This window comes from Camelus ferus, chromosome 11 (assembly GCF_009834535.1).
Source record: "Camelus ferus isolate YT-003-E chromosome 11, BCGSAC_Cfer_1.0, whole genome shotgun sequence".
NCBI classification, from domain to species: Eukaryota; Metazoa; Chordata; class Mammalia; order Artiodactyla; family Camelidae; genus Camelus; species Camelus ferus.
This window is the reverse complement of record NC_045706.1, coordinates 33879111-33904939: the sequence shown is the minus strand read 5'-3', so window position 1 is coordinate 33904939 and position 25829 is coordinate 33879111. Positions and strand designations below refer to the sequence as shown.

Sequence of the window (25829 nt, the reverse complement as noted above, 5' to 3'; positions counted from 1 at the left end):
TATCTCTCACCTGCAATCATGATCCTTTTGTAACAACTTATAGCAAAAGAGCTACTATTTACAGAGGTTTTGCTACATGTGGGGCACAGTGCTAAATTCTCTGAATATCCTCCTTATTCCTCGCCACAAGTCTCAAAGTAGGTATTGCTACTCTCTTTTTACAGATGAGGAAACTGAGCCTTAGAGAGATTAAGTAATTTGCTCAAATTCAGAAAGAGTGGAGCCAGGGTTGGAACCCAGGCAGAACTTGCAACAGTCTCCTCACTGGAATTACTACTACCACTCGCTGTGGCCAGTTATCTTCTTACACCAGATCTGACCACATCACTCCTTTGCTTAAAATCAATGGAGCTCTCAGCCCACTCCCTCCACTGTCTCAAGAATACGACCTAAGCTTCTTAGTAAGTCATTGCCACATCCACTTTTCATTGATGTACTCATTATAAATCAACAAATAGTAGCAAGCCCTAACATTCATTTCAAAGCAATTTTTTACACAATCTCCCCAAGTCCTTGTGACATAGGCAGGTGAACAAACAGTTCAATGGCTCGTCAAGTGGCAAGACATACGCCTTGAAGCCCCTTCCCTGTTCACCTAGTGCTCGGAACTTCCCACCATGTTCCTGGTACATCCAGTTCCTGCATCCCCCTCTGGTTTGCAGTGCTCTTTCTTCTGCCAGGTATGCCCTTCTCCACGCCTAGTGAATGCATATAAATTCTTCATGATTTCTGTTGCTCAAAAGACTAGTCTTTCGATCACTGGTCATTATGAATCAATCTGAATTCCAGGAATTGGGGACTTGGGGTTCTGTAGGAGCCTTGTGTAGCCTTGGCCTTCTAGAAGTGAAGCTGGCCCACCATCTTGTCCCTTTACCAACTCCTGCCCTGCTTATAGTTAGAATATGCCTGCAGGGATCCTTAAATGTAAGTGTCCTTGGCCTAAGGCCAACCACAACATAGAGAAAGAATATCAACAGGAAGATACTATAGCCCAGGGCACCTTGTACCAAAGCAAGGCTCGCTGCTGCCTGGCACCATAGCCTTAATCTAACTGTGCCTCTGGATTCAGAGGTTCACATGTCCCTAACCAGCAGGACTTGGCATCCCTCCCTTTGCTGTGCAAACACAATCTTCTTTGTGTATCACGGTTAGTTTATTTAACATAATAATGACTAACAGCTCCTGAGCCCCTACCCTATGCCAGGCACTTTCCACACCTGTTCTTACTTAATCCTCTCAACCACCCCATGAGACAGGCATCACTTTTTGTCCTGTTTTACTGCTGAGGATAAGAATGATATCTTGCCCAAGATCACACAGCTTAACAGTGGTGAATCAGGGCTCGGGAATGGAGCTCTCTGATTTCAAAGCCCAAGCCCTCAACCCCCAGGTAGTAAGGTCTCTGGTGTCTTAGCACCACCACAAGTTGGTCATCAAATGATACTTAAGATTGTTTCTGACAAACACAATTGCATGGAAACTTAAGCATATTTTAAATCAGTTTATGTTCATTCATACATTTATTCAACCAAGAAACATTTACTAAAGTTCTGCTGTGTCTCATCTCAGCTACAACAAAGATTCAAGTATCAGGAAGATATCACATCTCAGGAGCTCGTAGTCTAGCAGAGGAGACAGACACACAAATAACCATAATACCATGAGACAGAAGCAAAACAATGGAAAAACACTGACAATTCCCCTCTTCCCTACAAAATTTCCCTATTTCTCAGCCTTAATTAGATTACCTATTCTTTGATAATTTTCAAATCTACATTTTTTTGCAGCAAAGAATTTTTATTATAATATATCCTTCACATAGAATTATCAGATTTGTTAAAGAACCAACAACGTACCAATTCTTTGCCTCAAATTTGATTATGATAGCTAATGCATTTCTTAATTTTTAAAAAATATTTTGTTTACACAATACTAGTATTAATTTAAATCTCCCAAAGATTACTACCTTAAAAACTATTATGGAAAAAAATGTTTGCAAAAGACATATCTGATAAAGTATTGTTATCCAAAATATACAAAGAACTCTCAAAAAATCAGCAATAAGAAAGCCCACAACCCAATTAAGAAATAGGCAAAAGGTCTGAACAGACACCTCACCAAAGAAGGTATACAGATGGCCAGTAAGCATATGAAAAGGTGCTCAACGTCATGTGTCATTAGAGGATTGCAAATTAAAACAACAATGAGATACCACTACACAACTATTAGAATGGCCAAAATCTGGAACACTGACAATACCAAATGTTGACAAGCATTTGGAGCGACAGGAAATCTCACTCATTGCTGGTGGGAATGCAAAACAATACAAGACAGTTTGGCAGTTTCTTACAAAAGTAAACATAATCCTACCATATGATCTAACAATCATGCTCCTTGGTATTTACCCAAATGAGTGGAAAACATATGTCCACAGAAAAACCTACACATGGATGTTTATAGTATAACTGCCAAAACTGGGAAGCAACCAAGATGTCCTACAAGTAGGTGAGTCAATAAATAAACCGCGGTACATCCAGACAATGGAATCCAGAACTAAAAAGAAATGAGCTGTCACACTTAAATGCATACTACTGAGTGAAAGAAGCCAATCTGAAGAGACTATATATTGTATCATTCCAACTATATGACGCTCTGGAAAAAGCAAAACCATGGAGACGGTAAAAAAGATCAGTAGTTTTCAGGGGTCGAGGAGAGGGAGGGAAGGGATGAATAAGCCAAGCACAGAGGATTTTTAGGGCAATGAAACTACTCTGTATGATCCTATACTGACGGATACATGTTGTTATACATTTGTCAAAACCCATAGAATGTACAATGCCAAGAGTTGTAAAGCTGTGGACTTTGGGTGGTATATAAATGTAGGTTATTGATTGTAACAATGTACCTCTCCAGTATAGGATTTTGACAGTGGTGAGGCTACGCATATGGAAAGTAGAGGGTATGTGGGAAATCTCTGGATCTTTCACTTAGTTTTCCTGTGAATCTAAAACTGCTCTTAAAAATAAATTCCTGTTTTTTTATGTTCATTCAAAGAAAATAAAAGACCAGTCTTTCTCTGGGCTCCCTTAACAATCTTTTATCCCCTCGTCAGATCACTAACTACGTTAGACTAGCTGCATTTGTTTGCCTGATTCTCTTCCCCAGTAGACTACGACCTTCTCTAGAACACAGATTTTGGGTTGTGAGCATGGCCTTAGTTTAGAAGCTGGGATGGACTGGTGATGGAAAATGGAACGAATGAAAAAAAACATGACTAGTGGCAAAGTTGCTTCTACTGCTTCCAGGATTCATACAACACTGAGCCAATATTTATCAAGAATGAGGCATAATATTAGGGGAAGAGAGAAATAGCAAACAGGACTGAAATAGTAGTGTGTGTGAGTATGTGCATGTGTGTGCATGTGTATTTAGAGAGAGAGAGGAGGATAATTTTACATATATATAGTGGGTGTGCATTTATAGCGTCTCTCTATATATACACACTATGTTACATTTGTACAGGTATATATAGTGTGTATATATATAATGTTGCATATATACATGTAGAGTGTGTGTAAAGTGTACATACACAGTGTTCATACATATATTGTGTATGTTCATATACACATATATAGTGTGAAAATGCATGTCTGTGTACATATAACAGTGCGTGGACATATGTTCATATATAGTATATATAGTGTGGACATGTATGCATATGTAGTGTGTCTACACACATATACGTGGCCTGCTCATGTATACATTGTGTGTGTGTGTACTAGAATGTAGTGCGAGTAGAGATTTAGAGGGTGCACTAGAAGATGGTAAGAAGGACAGTCATTATACACAGCATAGATATTTTGTAATAAAATGAGAAGCACTTTGAGGCTTGAGGCTGAGAAGAAAGAGGTGGAGCCAACGAAACAAGAAGAAACAGCTGGAGAATTAGGCGGGAAAACGGTTTAGAGAAACCTCACTAAAACCAAGCAAGGACCACGTTCTAAGAGGCTGGTTAGCAGAAACAAGCACCTAAAATAAAAAGCCAAGGAGATGGAAAACTAAGGAGGGAAAAAAGTCACTGGATCTGATCATTAGGAAAACAGCAGTGACCAGGCAGTGAAAGTCTCAGGAAGAGATGGGGTTGGGATGACTCACAGGTAAGGAAGTAGAACCAGACAAACACAGACTTCTGTCTCTTTTCAATACTTTGGCCTTGAAAGGATGATGAAAGAAGCAGCTTCGATAAAAGCAGGATCAAAAACTCAGCTTTATTTGGTTCCCTGTAGACGAGAGAACTCAAACATGTCTGTGGACAGAAGGTTACGGTCCAGGCACAGTCTTGGTGCCCAAGTCATGAGGCATCATTCCCAGCAAACACAAATACAGCCAAGACCTCCAACCCATCTGGCACTCACACACCATAGCTCAAAATCTCTCACAACAACTCTGGGAGGTAGGTGTTACAATTATCTACATTTTACAGATGAGGAAGCCAAGGCGCACAGAGGTTAAGTAACTTGTCCAGAGTCACTCAGCCATTAAGCCTCAAGTCAAGGTTTCCCCCAGGCAATCCAACTGCAGCCTGTATGCTCTTAGCTGATATGCAATGGGGGATACAGAAAACAGAGCCCTTGACGTGCTTTATGATGTCCCAAGTCCTGCTGAGATTGGCCTAGCTTTCTCCTCTGACCAGCAGAGGGAGGCCATTTGTTGGTTGCAGGGTTTGCAGCTCCCTGGCAGTTGTGAAGATTATCATAAGCGTTGTCTGAAGGGAGGTATAGTGTACACTATGAGACCTAAGTTCAAGAACTGGCTCCGATTTGTAGTATTTTGTAACCTGAAGCAAGTCATTTAAATGGTGCAGGTACCAATTCTGCATCCATAACATGGAAAGATGATGAGAAAAACAAAATTTGTTTAAATAACAACTATTCTACATCCCTTAGACTGCTGTTGTAAGGAACAAGTGAAACAATTTGGGAAAGTACATGTAAATGTGCAGTATTTCTTTATTAGTAGTAGTAGTGTCAGCATTATTACTACCAGGCTCTCAAAACTGTCTGAAAAATTGTTCGTCTCCACTCTCCCATTTCCACCTCACAAGGTGTTAAAAACTGATAAGATGTATGTATATGTATGACTGAAACATTATGCTGTACACGAGAAATTGACACATTGTAACTGACTATATTTCAATTTAAAAAATATATAACTCATACACCCAATTCTGAGAAAGTGTTTCTGACCCTGAGTAATTTCCATGTGTACAATTTGTCCTAAATGGGAAATTCCCTTATTTGGTGAGGCAATTTAAAAAATTCTCTGGGAGAAAGCTATGATTAACTGTCATTTATCAGATTTGCACATACAAATATCCATTCATCCTTCTCATCTTTCCTCAAGTCACCGTGTTGATCATGATAGTAACATACTGCCTCCAATACAGCATTTCCCCCTTATAACTCACCACCTGCTTTTGTAATTTTCACTCTTATTCATCAGTATAATCTTTAAGTCCCAGCAAGGTCCTGCTGTGGACAAAGGAGGAGGTGACTTCAGCAGGAGCGAAGAGGTCACACACATTGGGAGGGAATGTGAGAGAAGCAGCGGGGCAGCCAGGCACTGTGTTTTGCCAAAGATTTGGAGCATCTGAACATGCTTCTCAGGCAGTTCACTCGGCCATGAATACTGGGTTCTTTTTCACCTTTAAACAAGAGAGTTTGGTGCACATATATAATGAGCCTTGAATTCCATTCCATTTAGACTTTTCTGTCTAAATTGCCCTAATTTTTTAACTTTACCTCATTTATATAAAATATGTTTCAAAGATAAAATTAGAACAATTAGGCAGCAGCTGAACGGGCTACATGATGGGCGACAGGTGTGTGGTTAGTTACAGGCATATTTACTATTACAGCTAATCTGCAAGAACATCGGGAGACAGTCAGTCTCCTTTTACAGATGAGGAACTAGGGATACAGGGCCAAATTTTACTTTTTCTTTCTTAAAAAGCAGTATGTAGTTTGCATATATGTCTCCATTAAGAAAAGTGAACAAAAATCTCAGTGCGATGGTCATTTGTGCTAGATGGATTCTAGTAGAAAAGGGGGGGTGCTCACTCATAATCCCTTCCGTATTTATTAGCCCCTTTAATGCACACAGTTGATTTACCAGTTTTGCAAAGCAAGGCATATCACTAATTCTATTCATCCCTCAACACCGCCCTCCTCTCAAACAATGAAATGATGACCCATTGTTAATCTCTCTGTAGAACTTCACAGACGAAGTCTATTAGTTGCCTATTATGCAGAAATCAGCCAAAACACACTCAGGACAATAGTGTTTTTTCCTCTGTGAAATTTCAAGACCCAAACCAAAACAGATTCCTTCGCCTGCCTCCTTCAACCTCCCCCCCCCAACAAAACCCACCACCACGGGATTCCTCTCTTTCCACGCACAGTTGGGATGATGGGGGCTCAGAAGAACACCTGCCATCCCAGCTCCCTCTTAGCATTTCAGATTTTATCAGTCAAAATGACAGTGAAAATGCCAGAAGCTAGAACTTGTTTGGTTTACATTTTAAGCACAAATAACATTTCTTTCGATATAAATATGCAGTTCTATGAAAACATAGGGAAAAAGTACAATAATCTTGGTCACTGTCCAGCAGGAACATGTTTCATTGCTTACAGAGTCAGAGATCAGATTCTCCACAAAAAATAATGGTCTTTCAGCCTAGTTCTAGGATACTTTCAAACATAGTAAATTCCCTGTTCTACAAACAAATCTTTTTCGAGATTTTTTAAATATGCCAGTGATTTTGGATACTTTATACCCAGAAATCAAGGCTACTGAAGTGAGCGAGAATTCTCCATTAAGAACAAAGTCGTTGATATACAAACATTATATAAATTATTTTATTAGACTGTGTAAAAATACAGCAGATTTTACCTATAAGTTTCCATCAGATAATAAGTTACTGACGAAACAAAGTCAAGTGTGTCTCTCTTGATTCAAGTGTGAAATGTACAAGGTCTGAGGTGCACCCACTGCTCACCACCACCACATACTCTGTGGGGAGGGGTGCACATTACTTGGCATGAGCAGACTGCAGCGTTCCCAGGATTCTGTCCCAGTGTGTGAAGTAAGGGGCGAAGTTGCAGTTAAACTGAGAGTGATGCATGTCGTGGTGCGCCACGCCCCCATACCACCCGAAAGGTACCAGTCTGTGTGTGGACCAGGGGAAGTCGTAGCCGGAGTGGTCCTCCACTGACAGCCAGATGTTGACCACGTGGAAGATGAGGACAGTCAGCGGGTGGCACCGGAGCAGCAAGACGTTCACCATGTCAAAGAAACCCAAGGAAAACAGCTCCCAGACACTCACGTACTGCGTGGCCAGTGCGAATGAAGATGAGTTCTGGTGGTGCATCTTGTGGAAGGACCGGTACAGCCAGGGCACTTTGTGGTGCAGCACATGCCATACGAAGAACTCAGCATCGAAGAGGAGCAGGCAGAACACGACGTGGCGCGCCACCTGCAGCAGCTCGGGGGCTTCGGGGGGCAGCGGGGCCCGGCTGGCCACCCAGTGCAGCAGCGTCATGGGGAAAATGAACACCACGTGGTGGTAGAGTGTCAGCCCCAGGCAGGGCAGCAGCTGCCGCACTGACGGCGAGAAGTCCGGGTGGATCTTGTAGCGCCGCAGCGCCGGCACGCAGGGGCAGATGATGTCCAGCACCACGAAGGGGAGGCAGAAGCCCACGTAGGTGGTGATGGAGAAGACGACGGGGAAGAAAGGCGACTGGATGAGGGCTTCCCAGGTCCTCAGGCGGTCCCAGAGGGGCTGCAGGAACAGATGGCCAGAGCTACATAGGATGTGGAGCTCGGAGCCGTTGTGGCGGCTCATGGTGAGGTTGTGCATGGCAGCGGCGGCGGCTCCAGCGCCACTGACTTTTCTTAGAGCTTTCGGCCCCGCCCAGAGTGATGTCAGCAGCCTTTTCTTTCCCTTTCCCGGCTTCGCGGAGCTTGCATAAATAACCCCAAGGAATAGCGCCTAGTTGCTATAAATACCCATCTTTATAGTTGCATTTAATCCGCATTTATGTATGCAATTACGCAATCGCACGTAGTGACTTCTATGCTCGCAGGATTATGTTCTGATTTGTTAATTGACGTTCAATTTACACACGATACAATGCACAGATCTTTAGAGTTTCTACGAGTGTTGACAACTCAATTCATGGGTCCCTACCACCCCTAAACAAGACAGAGAATACTTCCATCACCACCAGAAAGAGCTCCTTTACAATCAGTGCATAATTTCTTGTATTTTTAATGAATGCATAAAATTTCGTCTATGTATTTTCAGAAAGACGCAAGTGTAACTGTATTTTTAAGAGTTTTAAAAGCGACGTACTTTTTCTGTCTGCTCACATTCTACTGGTCTGACCAGGAGCGATTGGCAAACTAATCTTTTGCAGAGGGAACCGAGGGTCCCCGGCGCTGCGCGGCGCGGCGGCAATCAGCGCAAGAAATCAGACGGTAAGGGTGGCAGGACAGGAACCTCCTCCAGTTCCAGTGTCTCCCGTGGGCGCTGTCCCCGCCGGCTCGCGGAAAGCTCCAGATCCCACCGCACCCATATACTCTCCCGGAGGAGCCCAAAAACCTGACCGGCGGGTCGTTTCTTCGCGGCGCACCCGGGATGCCCAGACCGCCGACAAAAACCGGGAGGCGTCAGGACAAGAAAGAGGGACCACGACTGCTAGGCTTCACTTTACAGGGGGAAAAAAAAAAGGTCAAGTGAAGGATTTAACATCCAGAGCCTGCCCAGATCTGGCTGAAAAGCCGCCGCATCTCAATTGGGGTGGAAGCAGTGAAATTAGTAAACTATCCACTTTGTTTGTCAAGGGATCGGCGCATTCCTGAAGCCTCACAGGAAGCCATTGATTGAACAGATGATGTCCCGCCCGCCCTGCCCTTCCCTCAGCTGGCTTCGCGGCACCAATGTCTCACGTCCTCGACCCATTTTCTCCCAAACCATGCCGGACTTAGAAAGCACAACTGCGAGGCCGCCCCCACCTCTGCGTTTCTGTCACCAACTGGGGCTGACCGCTGACCGGCGGGGACTGAACGTAAGGAAGTCAGTACTAGATCTCGGGGACCCCGGGACTAGCATGAAAAGCAACCTCTGCGGTTGACCCGGGGGCCTGACTTGCGACCCAAGGGGCACCTAGAGGGTAGAAGTTTTGGACGGAAACTTTGAAGCCAGGAAACACCCCTAATCCTAGCTTTGTCTCTCCTTATGTCTGTGAGATTGGGGCCAGCGCCTCATCCTTCAAAGCTTTGCATTTTCTTATCTTCCCTTTCCAAAGAGAAATAACAGTAGTAGCCATCTCATGAAGCTACTGCAAGAATTAAATGAGAAAACAGTAGTAGTAGTAATAATAATAATAACAGTAATAAGGCTGCCATGTAACATCCACTAGGCATTAGTGAAGTGTTTTACTTGAAGTGATTTCATCCAGTCCTTACAAGAGCTGGATTTGCAGCACTACCAAGAAGTAGACATTATTAGTATTGCTGTGGTCCTACAGAAATAAAAGTAAAGTGCCTGGAACACAGTAAACATACAAAACAAGACGTATTATTTTAAATGTGTACTCCACACTTTACCTAAAGAATAATTGAGGAAGTTTGCAATTAAAATCAAATAAAGTTACGTAAAGGGAAATAAAAGACACAAAGCCATATACTATGAGGAAATAAGTACAAAATATAGACCAATATATAAGCGTAGAAATATATAATAGGCTAATTTATAATATATAATTATATATTAATATAGAACATATATGTGAGAGAGATGAGATGTTATGTGTGTGTGTGTGTGTGTGTACACACATACACCCCTGTAACAGGTCAGTTCATAATTCAGAACGTCTTTAAACTGCCACCAATAGAACACAGATATTCCTTAGGTACCTGTTCTGTGGAGCACCCAGCCTCCAGCCCCAGCACAGCCTTTTATTTTTTTAACTTCAGTCTGCTGTAAGAATATTATGATACTCTGCTTGTGTCTTGATGAGAATAAAGGTTCAGAAGCATCTCTGAGTTTCTTGGGAGCCAAAGCTAAAAATGAAAGAGGATGAATTTTCTAACGTTGCTTGGACATCTGAATGGTAGCAAAGACAGGTACCACGAAGTCCCCTGGCCTCTAGCCTGGGGGGTGGGTTTCTTCCAGTTAGACCTTCCAGGTATACTCATCCTTTCTAGGCTGCTCCTCAAGCTTCCCCTTCCTCCAATGCACTTTGCAATTCACTTTTAGGGCAACTCTGGCACTTTCTTTCCCATTCCTGGTAGACATCGCTCTACCTTTAAATTTTGCTGAACTCAAGCAGCATCTCAGAAAGAAGAGGAGAGCTTTTTCTCCTTTACTTTTATGATTTAAAAAAAAATTTGGGGAATTACACCACACCATTGAATGTATCTTATGCCATTTACTAAGCCTTAACTCTTGGGTCCCTCCATGCTCCAGAGGGACCATCAAAGCTCACTTTCTCAGACATACCAATTCTTCTCAGGAGTAAAATATCACTCAGATTTGCCCTCAACAGAAATTCAATCAACCTTCAAATTTCTGTTCAGCACATCCTGTTCTTTTCTTGTGGTTTCAACTCGCATGCTTGGATGCTTTGGATGCCCTCACAGATTTTTTAAGTGGGTGGCTTCATTTGCTTAATTTGGGCTTAGCAAATAGACTGCTATCAGGACTGCCTCCTTTGAGCCCCCAGCCCCAAACAATCCGTTCTTTTTTTTATTTGATTCTTCCAGCCTCCATCACTAAGCGTGTTAGAATATTCTCCACACAGCCCTGTGCAGCAAGACCCTGGAGGCCACAGCTTCAGTCTGCTTGGCCCAGGCTCGCCCCTCTTACTTGCAGCACTTTGAAGAATAGCCACCAGCTTCTCTGCCTTTCCAGCCCATGAAGCCACCCAGGACAGAACTTTGTGTCTAACAAACAAGTGCAGTCATCTCAGGGAAAGCAGTCAGTTAAAATCTCGTAAGTTGTCCACTCTATGTCATGCAGGATGCTGAAAAAGTGGGCACAGCATGACGATTGACCAAAACCAGTGTCACTTAATAGACCCAAATAAAGTTGAACCTTATTTAGTCTTCACTAAAGTGGTATCATTTCCTGAATTGGCAAACATGCACCTTTGAAAAACTTTCAATCTGCACAAAATGTGTTTAATGACTTACTAGATGAATAGGTCTTTTCAGGGCAGAGAGTCTATCTTCTAGGATTTTCCCCCACAATATCAAGCATTATACTTCGCACATAGTATTCAAAAGTATTACTGACTTTTGATGGTATTAGGATTTTTGTCCACACTATTTCTTGTGCTTCTCCAGTTGATTTTGACCTCCTGTGTGTCATTTTTATCTTGACGGGGTCTTTCTGACAGGACTGGAAGATAGGAATTCTTCTTCCCTCACTATCTTAGAGATCAAATCACTTTCCTGAGAGTACAACATTCAGGTCTGTGCATATTTAACACAATCTTGAAGCTTTTTGGTACCAACTCACCAAAAGATTTTGGATGATGCCCCCCCCACCACCATCGCCTGCAAAAAAATAGAATATGTAGTCGGCAAAGCCCATTACCGATGATATAATCTCTTTTTCTGTGTGAACTTTACGATTTTTTTTCTTTCCAAAATTAGGTGTGGCTGTCTTGGCATCTATAACCAAAACGATTATTCCTGGGTATCAGAGATGAGAAATTTTGTAATATCTTAACAGCTATGACACGTAAAACGCATAGAGGGTGGAGTAATCTCAAAGATCAGTATCTAATCCCTCAACTGTAAAGATGAAGACTCAGTCTTGGAAAAGTCAAGACTAGCTAGGGTTCAACAGGAAGTTACAGCCAAACTGAGAGCAGAACCTGGTCCGTGTCAGTTTCAAGGTGGGTATCTCCACCGGAGGAGCTTGGTGTTGGAGTGGGGCATCAAAGCTGCATTTATAGGGTAGTTTACAAAAGACTCAGAAAGCATTAATTACCACACCAAAACAGCAGGGGATACTGATGAAGAATATGGGCGGGTGTTAGCTTCCCCTAGGATTCCTTGATGCCCTATTTGACACCGATGCTGATACACATTCGGTTTTAAACATTTTCTCTTTATGGTTTGATCCACCCACGTCACATGTAAGTGGGTGCTGCTACTGATATGGTTGGAACTCTCATCAACCTGCTGAAAACAGTTAAAACATATAAAATCATGCTCATTTAAAGGCATACCATCACCTAGAAAGCAAAGAAAATACTTGCCTCATCTGTCAAAGAGGTGTTACAGAGACCAAAGCCTTATGAGAAGTCTTTAAACACCCAGAAAGCACGGTGTAAAAATGCAAAGAACATGTTTCAGCACCACTGAAACAAGTTGACAGAGAAAGAGTTTTACCTGCTGAGCTTGGAACTGAATTTGAAGACTGCACCTCGCACAGCACAATCAGTACTCAGTCAATACTCCTGAATGAATTACTGACAGGCTTTTTAAAAATCAGAATTATTGTAAACTGATGCTGCCTTTTGGGGGGGTCACTTTTTTTTAAATCTCTCCATGTATTAAAAAAAATTAATGACAAGAGTTAAAATTACTAACACTTTTAGTACCCACAAACACAAAATGATCATTGTATGGAGATTATATCAGTAGCTAAACTTCGGTCCTTAATAGGTATGAAGCCTCAGTTAAAGCCTTCCCCACTTCTTCCCTCAGGTCTGAGGTCGGACCACTTTTATCTATTGGGCAAGTTTTTATTTTCATGTCCCATTTGGGGCACAGTTATTCTTTGAGAACATTCTTCAGATGTTATGCATTAGGCAAGAATCAGTCGTGATCCTGGATAGAAATGACCACAGACGTGGTTGGTTTTACCAATCCGCAAATTACCAACTGGCTCCTAAATCAGCAAAGTTCTCTGACTGTCCCTGAAAGGTTTGGAAGCAAAGCTGAGAGTGCCCTCTTATGGCAAGTGGGAAAAAAAGAAATGACTTCATTCTCCATTGTGACTTCACTTAGTGGCACTGCCCACGTAAACCCAGGATCTTCAAGTTCCAAGCTGAAAGAATATTAACTCGTCTTCTCCTTGCCCTGGAGGTCTGTGAAGATCTTTGCGTTCTGCTCAAAAGAATATATATCAAACTCAGTGGAAAAGAACAGTCAGAACGCCTACCAACTGGTCACAGGACTTCTTAAGGCACCAGCTCCAAGCTTGTTCTGCACTCTGAGCCAATGAGGAGACAAAACCACATGAATGCAGCTAGGGACATAAGGACATAAGAGCCTATGCAGCTGTGCCAGGAGCAAGAAGCTGCCCATAAGGGCAAACGCACCATGTAACCCGAATGTGGCAAGAACGACCATGCAACATCTCCACTTCTAGACTGGCCCACGTACTGAAGAAAAATCCCTAGAGAAAAGCTGAGGATGGAGAGGAAGAGAAAAACACTCCAATAAAAAGGTGGACTCTGTAGAATGTAGCCTCTGCTCATTCCCACAGTCTGGTGATGGGAGCTTTACTGACCGCAGGTTCTCAAAGGCACCTGAGGGAGACTCCACGGCACAACCAAAGAAGGAAACCCAAGTCACCTATGGCACAGAAGCCATTCTCCAACAAGCTCTCTCCCACTATGGACGGAAACCGAACAAAAACATCCACTCACTATCCGTTCCTTTCTGGCCTTATACCCAAGAATCTTGTACTTGGTTAGCCAAACCAATTTGCCTTGGTCAAAGAGAAAGGCACGCTCTTCCTTTAGGTTGACATAATGCCAACAAGGATTTTGGGGACACGTATCCTTCACAACTAGTATAATTTTACTCTCTTCTATGGTTGCCGTGAAAAATCAGACTCCACCTCAGACATTCCCAGATGTGACTTGTGGATCTAATTTCACTTAGCTAAATGACAGAGTCCATCCATTCTTTTTCACACACTCTGTCCGTCCGCATACATTTACTGACTCGCTACTATTCCAGGCTTTGTGTTCAATTCTGGGTATACGGAGATGATATATCTTCAGGCTCACAGAGTAGTGGGAGAAATCGCATTAGACCCCCAAATTATGTTTTGGGGGTCCTATGGTGGGACATGTCTCTGCCAGCTTTGGTTGCGTCACTTGTTCAAGGAGAGAGCTGACTGGACAGTCCTTAAATCTACGGCCACTACTTGCAGATGGGGCTAGTCACAGCTTAGCCCCACTCACAGCCTCGCTCGGTGGACTCGGTGGGATTTCCAAAGCGTCCCCCACCCTTCCTTAGGTTTAAGACCACCCTCCGCCCCTTGGAAGACAATCGAACGTTCATGGGCAGTATCAGTGAAGTTTACAAGGAGTAAGGAGGAAGGGGAAAAGATGAGAAAGAAAGCACAAGTCCTGCCAAAAGAAGAGAGGGAAATTGAGGATGACTGTTAAGTAAAGGAGAACTCACACATGCACATAATCCTTCAGGTCTAGGAAGCTGAGCTTTATTGAAAAGTTTAAACAAGACCTTTCAAATTTAACAAAGCAGTATTATGCTGTCTTCACACATTAATGTCAAGTATCATTTATTACTGCAGCTAAAGTAGCTATATCAGAAAAATAGCAATTGTTCAGAGTGCAGTGGTCACTCTGTCCATCTGAGAATATTGTAAGGGAACAGGGCTGCAAGAGAAGCAGGTGGACGTAGGCTTCCTGACACCAGGATGCAAATCAGGAGTCTCAAACATCTGGACACGTACAAAACTAAAAAACAAAACGAATCCCTGAGCTTCAATCTGAAAGCATTCATGTTCACGTTCCTTTTGTGTGAGACTGAACTAGGACGTCCCTCCTGGGCAGCCTTGGGCTTCTGCTTCACAGATGTCATCACTGGGCTACAGGAGCTGGTGAAGAGTACACTAATTTCAGGAAAAATAGTGGTGTTGTCTCTCCACAGGACTTTCCTTCTCAAACGAGTGGATCAATGGCCTTGGACTGCTGGCCTGCCACACATTTAAGAGTTCACAGATAGAGATGACTGGGTGCATTGGTCTTCAGGTTATTTCAGATACAGGTGTTCTTGTTGCTGATGCATGTAATTTATTTTTGAAGGCTCCAGCAAATGACTTCACTTGATCAGAGCAATTTCAACATTTGCTAATGAGCAGCTCTCACAGTTAAGTTTGATGGAATCGTTATGACTGACACAGCTGGGGTGTCCCTGCATCTGACTCTGTACCTGCTGCATGAGAATATAAGGTGTCACTTAGATCCCTAAATACAAGGCCATTTAACTGAGAGCCTTTAAGGCAAAGAGATGAGAACTGGGTACTTATACACAGAGCTTAGTTCAAGTCAGTGTCAGATTATTTACTGATGAACAGCACAGCTTAAAAATTCCAACATGTGTCAGTGTGTCCTATGTGGTGGGGTAAAAAGGGAATACAACATATTCTAAATTGTAAGGATAAACAGAATGGTCACAATCTTTCACAAGGCAGTGACATTTTAAAAGGGAGGTTGAGACACCAGCTTCATATTCGGCCATGATTAGACAAAAAAAAACTTAAAAAAGCAGATGCAGTTCTAATCCTAACTGGAGAGAACTGGGCATCTTCAATGCTATAAATTTTTTTTGGATTTAAAAATACAAAAGGATTAGGAAACAAAAAGTATTTTAGAGAAATTAAGCAAATTTTGACATGACTTGACAGTAAACGTCTCCAGTCTGGCTTTCACTGGTACTTCTTCATTAGATTTATCATTTCATCGTAGAGCCGCCACGGGGCATCCAAGCCCCAGATGAAGTCTAGATGCTCCCACTCAGGAATGTGCTTGTGGTACACCAGTTTGGGGATCTGGGTCAGTAAGACAGTGACGTCCTTGTAGTCCGCGAGCCAGTCCTGACCCCCGCTCCAGACAGTGGTCGGCACCATCATGCCTTTCACATTGTAAGCGGGAGGGTAACTCTGTAATAAAAACCCATGGAAAGCTTTGTCTTCATTGTTTTAATTGACCAAAATACAATTTCCATGAAACACTGATTATCAAATCTGATCTGAGACTAAAAGACTAAATTTTGAAAATTGTTCTCAGTTTAATCTGAGTTGCTATTACTGGGACCAGAAGAAGCCTAACCCACAACAGAATACTAACCATAACCACTGCTATGCGTATATAAGAGTTGTTACCCTGTGCTGGGCATGGTCACACATTTCAGCCCCTGGGAGGAAGGCGTCCTCCTCCCAGGCAGTTGATGCCGAGCTGTAGAACCAAACAAAGCGGTTGGGAAGGGACTCTGGAGTCATACCCCTCCATCTCTCCACCTTCTGGGATGTGACACAAGTCACAGAAATTCTCTAAGCCCCAGTTTCCTCCTCTGTAATAGTAATTATAATAATCACATCTATGTCACAGGGATATTGCGGGACTTACATAAGAAAAACATGGGCAGAGTACCTCACACTTTAGAGCCCTTCGCACTCAAAAAATGGTCAAGTTATCTGCATATGGAAGAAACGGCTTAAGCAATGCAATCTGGCCAAGGCCCCCCCAGCTACCAGGTATCCTGATCATGACGGATGACAGTGATGGTGGTTGACCCAGAGCCAGGGGAAGGACAAAGTCCACAACACTAAATTGCAAAGCTTCGCTGTTCTGGGACTGACGGAGGGAAAAGGAGGACCATGTATAGTCAACGCTCCCAAACATCTCCCACAGCACCTGAGCCCAGCCAGAACTCTCATACCTCACACTGGCTTCCTCGATGAGTTTTCAGGGCTCGTGTTAATTCTAAGACTTGGAAGACTTTACCTGGTTGTAATGAAAATAATTCTTGGCACTGCTTCCCCAGTCAAAGGCTTGAAACTTATGCGATTTAACACTCTAAAGAGAAGATAATTGGGGGGGAAAAAGTTATCTAACACAGAAGTTTGAGATAACACCACAGGTTGCTAGAGCTAGCCATGTCTTCAGAAACCAAGTTTACACCGATACCCCGATTTGTTCTTCATTTCCAAACTGTAATTTAAAATAAAACGGCATTATTTTTCTCTCCTTTCCTAAATGACTCAACTTCTCGTGCTATGATTGGAAAGTAGCTATTACATGACACAATAAGCAGCCACATATATATGCTGTGAATGATAACTCGTCAACATTGCAACCATTGGAGAAATTTTATGGTGATGTTTTCAACTGAAATTTGAACCTTAAACTTTTTCAAAGTGCTAAATGTCTTACTTGGGAAAGAAATACATATTACATATTATATATGGATTAATCTACTTTTATATATATTAATGTGTATTTATGTGGATAAATATTTTTATATTAGTATGTAAATATATTAATTATATATTAACATACTTATATTGATTTATAATAACACTATATCATGTGTACATTTTTATACATAATCACACATAATCGCCATCATATTCCTACATATCCATTTGACAAGTTTTATTATTTAATATTATAATAATTTTATTTATTTAACACTTTTTCTTGAGTATCAGTACCAGTATAATCACAAAATTGTATTGCACACTAGAACAATTCTAACTAGTTGGGGATACTAGAGCCATGAAATGATACTGTGTATGAAATTTAAGTGTATGCATATCTAGAATATCATGATCTAAAAATATTATCAAAAAGTCACTTACTTGTATATTTTGAAATAATGCAAATCCATACCTCCTCTATAGTCTCAAGTTAAAAATATGTCAAGAATTAAATCCAAAATTAGTGAGCCAAATGAATTGGAAACTGTTTAAGCTTTGGCCAGAGGGCGGTGCCTTATAAACAGGAAAAACCTAGACATTCTTTGTCAGAACTGCTTTTTTTCTTTTTTTTTTAGTATATATATGTATATAGAATCTATATTCTCTATTGAATATAGTTGCCAGATATTGAATATAGCTTCCTGTGCTATACAGTATGAACCTGTTGTTTATCTACGTTATATATAGTAGTTAGTATAAGCAAATCTCAAACTCCTGATTTATCCCTTCCCACCCTCTTCGCCCCTGGTAACCATAAGTTTGTTTTCTATGTCTGAGTCTGTTTCTGTTTTGTAAATAAGTTCATTTGTCTTTTTTTTTTCTTTCAGATTCCACATATAAGTGATATATGGTATTTTTCTTTCTCTTTCTGGCTTACTTCACTTAGAATGACAATCTCCAGGTCCACTCATGTTACTGTAAATGGCATTAGTTTATCTTTTTTATGGCTGAGTAGTATTCCATTGTATAAATATACCACAACTTCTTTATCCAGTCATCCATCGACGGACATTTAGATTGTTTCCATGTCTTGGCTATTGTAAATAGTGCTTCTATGAACATTGGGGTGCATGTATCTTTTTGAATTAAGGTGTCCTCTGGATATATGCCCAGGAGTGGGATTGCTGGATCATATGCTGTTAATTTTTAGTCTTTTAAGGAATCTCCATCCTGTTTTCCGTAACGGCTGCACCAAACGATATTCTCACCAACAGCGCAGGAGAGTTCTTTTTCTCCACACCCTCTCCAGCATTTATTGTTTGTGGACTTTTGAAGGATGGATATTCCAACAGGTGTGAGGTGACACCTCATTGTAGTTTTGATTTGCATTCCTCTGATAATTAGTAATATTGAACATTTTTTCATGTGCCTATTGGCCATTTGTATGTCTTCACAGAGAATTGCTTTTTAGGGCTTCTGCCCATTTTTGGAAGGGGTTGTTTGTTCATTTGTTAACAAGTTATGAGCTGTTTTTATATTCTGGAAATTAAGCCCTTGTCAGTCTCATCTTTTGCAAATATTTTCTCCCATTCCGTAGGTTGTCTTTTTGTTTTGCTTATGGTTTCCTTTGTTGTGAAAAAGCTTCAATTAAATAAAATTCTACTGGTTTATGTAGTAAAAGACAATGTGATATTAGATACTACATGGGAAATGTTTAGCATCTGTTTTCACCATTGCAAATGCCAGATATTAATACCTGCAGCATATTTAACAAGCAGAATAAAATACGGATTTACAGCACCTGTTAGCGCATCTGTTCCCTAGCTCTAATTGTCAGTGAAAATATATCAGTGAAGCTGTCCTGCCCCTGTAGACAGACCTCAGTTTGTCACTTTCTCACATACATCTTTAGCATTTATATGTAGCACCGGGAGTGAGTGTAGAATACAAAGGGAAAATGTGCCTAGATTCAGATTAAACTTCAGATTTGACTTTTGTGCTCAGAGTCACAGATTTCAAACTACCCCCCCCCCCAAAAGGGCATCTCAGGAGGAGGGAAATATATTATTTTACATCAATATACACAATAGCATGCCACTGTCATAAATATAACAGGAAGAGAAAACTGTTTATAAATAATATTCAGTGGAGAAAAGTCAGAAAATAAAATTGAACATGCGCTATGGTCCTACTTAAATGATAATCGTAAGTGGATAAAGATCAGGTGGAAATGCTTATACTATTAGGAGAGACGGTTTCTAAAGCGACATTTAAAAATTATTTTTACATCCTGTTGGTAATGAAAATGTAAACAGGTCCAATCTTTCTAAAGTATAACACAGTCTAGAAGTCTGAAAGCTATGCCTACCCTCTGATTGCTAAGTCTGCTTCTACGATGTACCCTAAGAAAGTAATCTGCCTCATTTGTAAGAATAGAGCTCTAATTTAAGAATATTTGCCCCAAGATGCTTCATTATTGCCAAAAAACCTATTATAGTAATAATAATAAATTCAAGCAACAAGAAACTGTCCTCCCTTATAAATATTTTAAAATTTAGTTACTGACCTGAAAAAGTAGTATTGATTGTGGCAGACACTGCTACTTGCTCCCCCACCCCAGTGCCCCTTCTTGCCTTCTTCCTTTCAGTAATAAAATCCCTAAAGTGTTTGCTAAGCACATGGCTGCTGGGGTAGCAACCACCTCCCTCCTGTGCTTCTTTCCTGTGGGCTGGGACTGCCATGGAGGTGACCTGGCTTCAACCAGGCAGAAGACACCAGCAACCCAGGGATGGCACTGCTCCAGTGCAGAGGGGACAGTCACACTCCACCACCACAATCATGTGCCTCTGATGTCTGGACTGAATTCAGAGGAGGAGAAATATTTATTTAGGGGATGTATTTTAGGATCTTTGATACAGCAACTTAGCCTGTATCTAAGAAATACAATGCTGTTTAATTAAACAAAAAATAAAGCTATTAAAAAGTGCATGTAGCACAATCCTACTTTTGTCACTGGAAATAATTATACCAAAAAAATGGTAAGATTACACTGAAAGAGTTCAGGACATGCCACCACAAAATACGTTGCTTTCCATGATGATGATTTTGAGTTAAAGGCGCTAGAAAAACAGCAGACGCGAGGACACTGACCCTTTTTCTTTCTAAAAGCAGAGATAAGGCTCCCATGTGAAAGAAGCCCTCCCTACACCAGAAGGAAGAGACGTTCTTCTCACCAGAGTCTGAGAGCAGAAGCTGGGAGAAATCTGGACAGAAAGGCCTTGTGAAAATAAGTCTCATTTCTTGTTAAGTCTTCCCACAACTGCCACTCTCTGTTCAACCTAGCATATAAGCACTTAGGTCTCGCTACTTCTTTGGGTCTTCATTTTTCTTGTGAGGGCTCCTGTGCACACATAAATAAAATTCATATGCTTTTCCCCTGTTCATCTGCCCCATGTCAGTCCCAGTCAGAAACCCTAAAGGGGTAAAGGAAAAATCTGACCTCCTTGTGATACCCAAATACTAATAATAGTTACCCCTGGTGGTAGACACATGGGTGATGTAGTTTCTTCTTTGTATTCACATATTTTTAAAAACTTCATAATGAATATATATTATGGGTATAATAAAAATTATACTAAACGTCCTTTTACAGTGTTTTAAAGAGCTTACCTAATGAATATTTGGGTTTGTTTTTTTTTTTTCTTAAGTAGGAGGTTTCAAATCATAGAGAACATCAGATCATATGAAGTACTTACTAAATTACAGATCCCAGGGACATACCCCCAGGAATTCTGACTCTCAACAAGTCTTTGGTAGGCACAAGAATTGGTATTTTATATAAAGCCCTAAGTAATTTTGAACAGCACTGTAAAGGTACGTCAGGGCTGGCCTTCCTCAGATAGGAGCAAGTTCCTGGCTCTGGGCACAGCCAGCAAGGGAGCCAGAGATTCTGGAGGGTTCTCTGAAACTTGTGAGTTTTATAAAGAGAGTAAGATTTACAAACTAAATTTAAAAACTCAGTGAAGAACTAGGCTTTACAACTATTGAGAAGTGAATGCTAATTACTTAAAAAAAAAAGATACATTTCAAAACATACTATGGATAAAATGGCCTTCAAAGGCACCCCCAAACTTCACACCTGAATTGTCGCCCAAAGCCTGCCAGCATCCAGGCCCTGCACACCTTCAGCAGAAGCCGCTCCCAGCAGGTCCCAGGGCCGCCTGCACCAGCGTGTCCTGCACAGGCAGAGAGGAGCAGCCCTGGCCAACAGCCCGGAGTGGGGAGAATCGAGAAGATCCCACGAACAGCTGCACAGAACAACTATTTTCTTGACAAAGAGATGACACAGAAGGCAGAAGAGCAAATGGCAGGGATGCTTCTGCAGTGACTCTGGCTTCAGAAATGTCTAGTGGGGCACATTCCAGTGCGGTTAGGACCTAAATCCACAAGGTCACCCCTGGGCGCAAGAGCAGTGCTCTGAACCTCAGCCTGTGGCCTTTGACCTCCGCCAGCTGCTTGATAAAAGGGCTGGAACGAGAGCAGAAGCCTGGACTGCAGCCAGTCCCCGGGCTCTACGGCCAACCCAACGCCCCAGAGGAACCTGCGAGACAAAAGGCTGAAGGAATGCCAAGCTGTGACGTTCAATGGAGGACGCAGTCCAACAGCCTTGGCCGCCCCTTCCCAAGAGCCTCTGAAAGGCCAGGCCTGGCGGTCATCTGTGCTCTGCTGAGGCCTGGAGAGGCCACGCGTGGGTATTTCAGCATCTGCCTTCAGCCTAGGACAATCGTCCTCCACACAAGGGTGCACTGATCCTTGAGGGACAGAAACTGGGCCTTTCTGGAAGACGTCCATTAGCTAAGAGGGTAACAATGTACATAAACATAGTGGTATTTTGATGACCAGGACTACGAAGGGGAAAAAGTGACTATAAACAGAGATGTGGCTGAGGAGAAAAGCAGGGGCCTGAATGGACATTTGTGGGTGAAAACCTGAGGACATTGGAAGGTTTCAGGATATCCTTCCAGAGGGAAGTGTCTGCTCTTCAGCGTGTCATGAGCTGCCCGCGTTCCACAGGCCCTCTTCTAAACCAGACCCTGGCACTGAGTCACGACCACTTAACACTCGGCCTCACAGTCACAAAAAGGGGCTAAAAGCCTCAGGCACAGTCTTGTCTGGTTGGGCAGGGATGCGTCCAGGGAGAGGTGAACTACGGCACCCCCAACAGACAGGGTTCCTGGGACAACCGAGGAAGGACACTCAAGCGCCAGTGATGTCCCAAATCCGGCTGGGCAGAAGAATCTACTGGGCGGAATCTTTTGAAAATACAAACTCTCTCCGCTCAGCACCAAAAAGGAATGAACTACTGATGCACATGGGTTGGGTGAATCTCAAAATAATTATGCTGAATGAGAGACGCCAGACAAAAGCAAATATACACTGTATGATTATCCTTAGACAAAACTCTGGAAAGTGCCAGTAACTTACAGCGACAAAAGCAGGTAGGTAGGTGCTCGGGGCTGGTAGGGGAGAGGGTGGGGAGGGTGTTAAAGGGGGCCTCTGGGGGTGATGGATATGCTCACTGTCTCAACTGTGGTGATGGGTTTGCAAGTGCATGTTATGTCTGGGTCAAAACATACTAAACTGTACACTTCAAATATCGTATGTCACTTACACCTTGATAAAGCTATTTTTTAAAAACTTAAAGTACAAATTCTTAAGTCCAAATGAATTAGAATCTCTAGGGATGGGACACAGGAGTCTTTGTGTTTAAAAGCCTGGATTGAACAGCTCCACCACAAACCCAATTTCCCTTACTTTTTCAAAACAATATTTTATTAAAAGATGTACTTTTTTTTTAAATGGTTTGATTTACAATGTATTAATTTCTGGTGTACAGTATGGTGATTCATTTATACTGTGCTATATAGTAGGAACTTGCTTTATCGATTTTACACACAGTAGTTAGCATCTACAAACCCCAAACCTTCAATTTAACCCTCCCCTCCCCTTCCCCCACCCCCGGTAACCAAAAGTTTGTTTTCTATGTCTGTGAGTCTGTCTCTGTTTTATAAATAGTTTCATTTGTGTCAAAAGATGTACTTTTAAAGGCAACTCACATGGTTCTGATGCAAGCAATGACTGCCAGGTGGAAGATATCCACCACATCTTGGTTTGGAGCTTAAATGGCGAGTTACTTCATATTTAAAAAGAATTTAGGGCAGAAAATAGTACAAATAATATGTTCTGAGGTAGAAGCAAGTCCCTGACTATATTGTCAGGTGGAAAACGAAGGAAGCTAAAAAACAGTAAGTAGAAGAATAAATCCATTTATTTCCACAATTATTTCTATTCACATCTTTAACCACCTCTTTCTAAAATGATGTACAGCAAGAGATATGGAGTAGAATGCAAGGATATTTCATATCTCTGGCTACACATTTTCTGTCTCTGTGAAGGATTAAAGAATAATTTCATTTTTCACCTTAAGAGAATTTTTATTATTTTACTTATATGTGATTTATAACTTTTCCAGAATGAACGTGCATTACTTCTTTGATGTGTGACAAAACAGTCAAAAATCTATTTTAAAAGTCAGTGGCTCTCATTTATACCTATGATCTATTTAGCTCTGGTTTATCCACTGATGTTTCAGGTATATGGTGTTCATGGGTTAATGTTGAAACAGCAGCTTGTCTCCAGTGCTGCTCTAAAATACTGCTTTATGAAGCAACACAGAAATAAAATAAGCCTGGGACTCAATGAAAACTGACAGATGGGAGGGAAAAGAAAAGTAAAAACAAGTCAACCCCAATGGCTGTTTGATAGACTCACATGTAGTACAGTTTGCCCCAGAGAGGATAATTAGAAACACACACACACAGTGACAGGAACCCAGGACTCTGGGGGAGGAGACCAGGTCACATGCATACGCAGACTTTCTGCTTGCTTCGTGGAATGCACAGAACTTTCTAATGCTGATTTCCCACAAACCCCACCGCACTCCTGGAATGCCTACCTGGCTCCAGTGTAACATGTTTTGCACAGAAGTTCCGGCAGGACAGTGTGTTGTATACACAGGCACTCTAGACTGCAAAATAAATACATGGAAATAAAGAATGAAAACAGCATGAAGGAGGCATTGATAATAAACATATTTTGCACCTGGAAGCATTAAAACTACCAAGCCACAATCTCATGTACATGAGATTAAAAGCAGGAAAAAAAATCTTTTGATTACAAATCTGTCCTATAAAAATATGTACAACCACACACACAGAGAATACATATGAAGGAAATACAGCAACGTCGTAACCATGGGGCTGTGTGGGTTGAGATGACTGGTCTTTTCTACTTTCTTCTTTATATTTCTTTAAATTTCCAAAATTTTATATAACAATCACATCTTGCTTTGATCATCAGAAACTAGAAAAATTAACATTACTTAAAGAAATTCCCTAGAGCCTTCATCCTAGAATTTTAAAACCTGTTTTCAAAATGCAACATGACAAACTACAGATGTATTTAGAAACACCAGCATATTGCTGGCCAAGGGTTTAACGTTTTATAAAATAAATAAATAAATGTATACACACACACACATACACACACATATACACATGTAAGTGTATGTGTGTAAATGGTCATTCCAAATTTCAACACACTTAAAAGTCATTTTTTAAATGAAAAAAATCACTAGAATAAATACAAATATCAGAAGTTAACATGACGACAGATCTTGTTCAACAGTTTCCGTGCAGGTACAACGTAGAAAGCTGACGGAGGCTGGTCTGAGACTAGCTGCAGAGGGCATCCCAGTTCATTCTTGTGCCTCTTAAATAAAAGACCCTTTAGAGCTCTAATGAGGTCATCATGCCTGCCTCTTCTACACCTTCCAACACAAACAAGCACACTCACAGATAAAACAGAATCACTCAAAGTTTAAAGTCTTAGTACAAACATACATACCATATTTAAGTTTTTCTCATTAAATCCGCACAGAACAAAAAAGGCATTTCCACAAAGCTCCTTCAGGATGACATGAGTGCAAACATGTGTACTTATCCACTTCAAAAACTTACTCTGGGGAAGAAATTGTTTCACCCCAAATAAGTCCTACAAAATAAAAAGACCATCTCAGCATGGTATACCTCAGAACTCACACAAACACACACACACACACACACACACACACACCCTCAGGAGCAGAGACACATGCCAACAGTCTCCAAGGATGGCCTCAAAAGAGAACTGGCAACTAGGATACTCATGCGATATGGTTATGAAGGCAAAAGCAGACATTATGGACCGTGTATCGAAAGTCTCAGATGCACTGGGGTTTTTTTGTTGTTGTTTTTGTTTTTTTAATTTTTTATTGGTTTATAATCATTTTACAATGTTGTGTCAAATTCCAGTGTAGAGCACAATTTTTCAAGTCGTACATGAACATATCTATATTCATTGAGACATTTTTTTCTCTGTGAGCTACCATAAGATCTTGTGTATATTTCCCTGTGCTATACAGTATAGTCTTGTTTATCTATTCTACAATTTTGAAATCCCATCTGTCCCTTTC

General features: G+C 41.5%; 2 protein-coding genes across 5 annotated transcripts in view; both read right to left on the bottom strand.

The window, feature by feature from the left end:
* Window positions 1-6903: 6903 nt before the first annotated feature.
* CH25H (cholesterol 25-hydroxylase) lies at window positions 6904-7957 on the bottom strand. Its single transcript, XM_006187992.3, has one exon. The coding sequence runs from the start codon at window positions 7916-7918 to the stop codon at window positions 7091-7093; it is 828 nt and encodes a 275-aa protein (XP_006188054.1). The 5' UTR covers window positions 7919-7957; the 3' UTR covers window positions 6904-7090.
* Window positions 7958-14511: 6554 nt separating this feature from the next.
* The window catches only part of LIPA (lipase A, lysosomal acid type), a 38490-nt gene continuing 27172 nt past the window's right edge, over window positions 14512-25829 (bottom strand). For 3 of the 4 annotated variants that reach the window (XM_032491358.1, XM_032491357.1, XM_006187993.3), the window contains 4 exons: window positions 25223-25369; window positions 24273-24344; window positions 16842-16913; window positions 14512-15997 (listed from right to left, as the gene is read on the bottom strand). In XM_032491358.1, coding sequence (XP_032347249.1) covers window positions 15764-15997; window positions 16842-16913; window positions 24273-24344; window positions 25223-25369 — 525 coding nt within the window. In that variant the 3' untranslated portion in view covers window positions 14512-15763. Of the gene's footprint in view, window positions 15998-16776; window positions 16914-24272; window positions 24345-25222; window positions 25370-25829 lie in introns of all 4 variants that reach the window. The other variant, XM_032491359.1, reaches the window with a different exon arrangement.

Excerpts from the sequence above, each read along its gene's own strand:
- CH25H (XM_006187992.3), bottom strand. The coding sequence starts at position 7,918 with ATGCACAACCTCACCATGAGCCGCCACAACGGCTCCGAGCTCCACATC.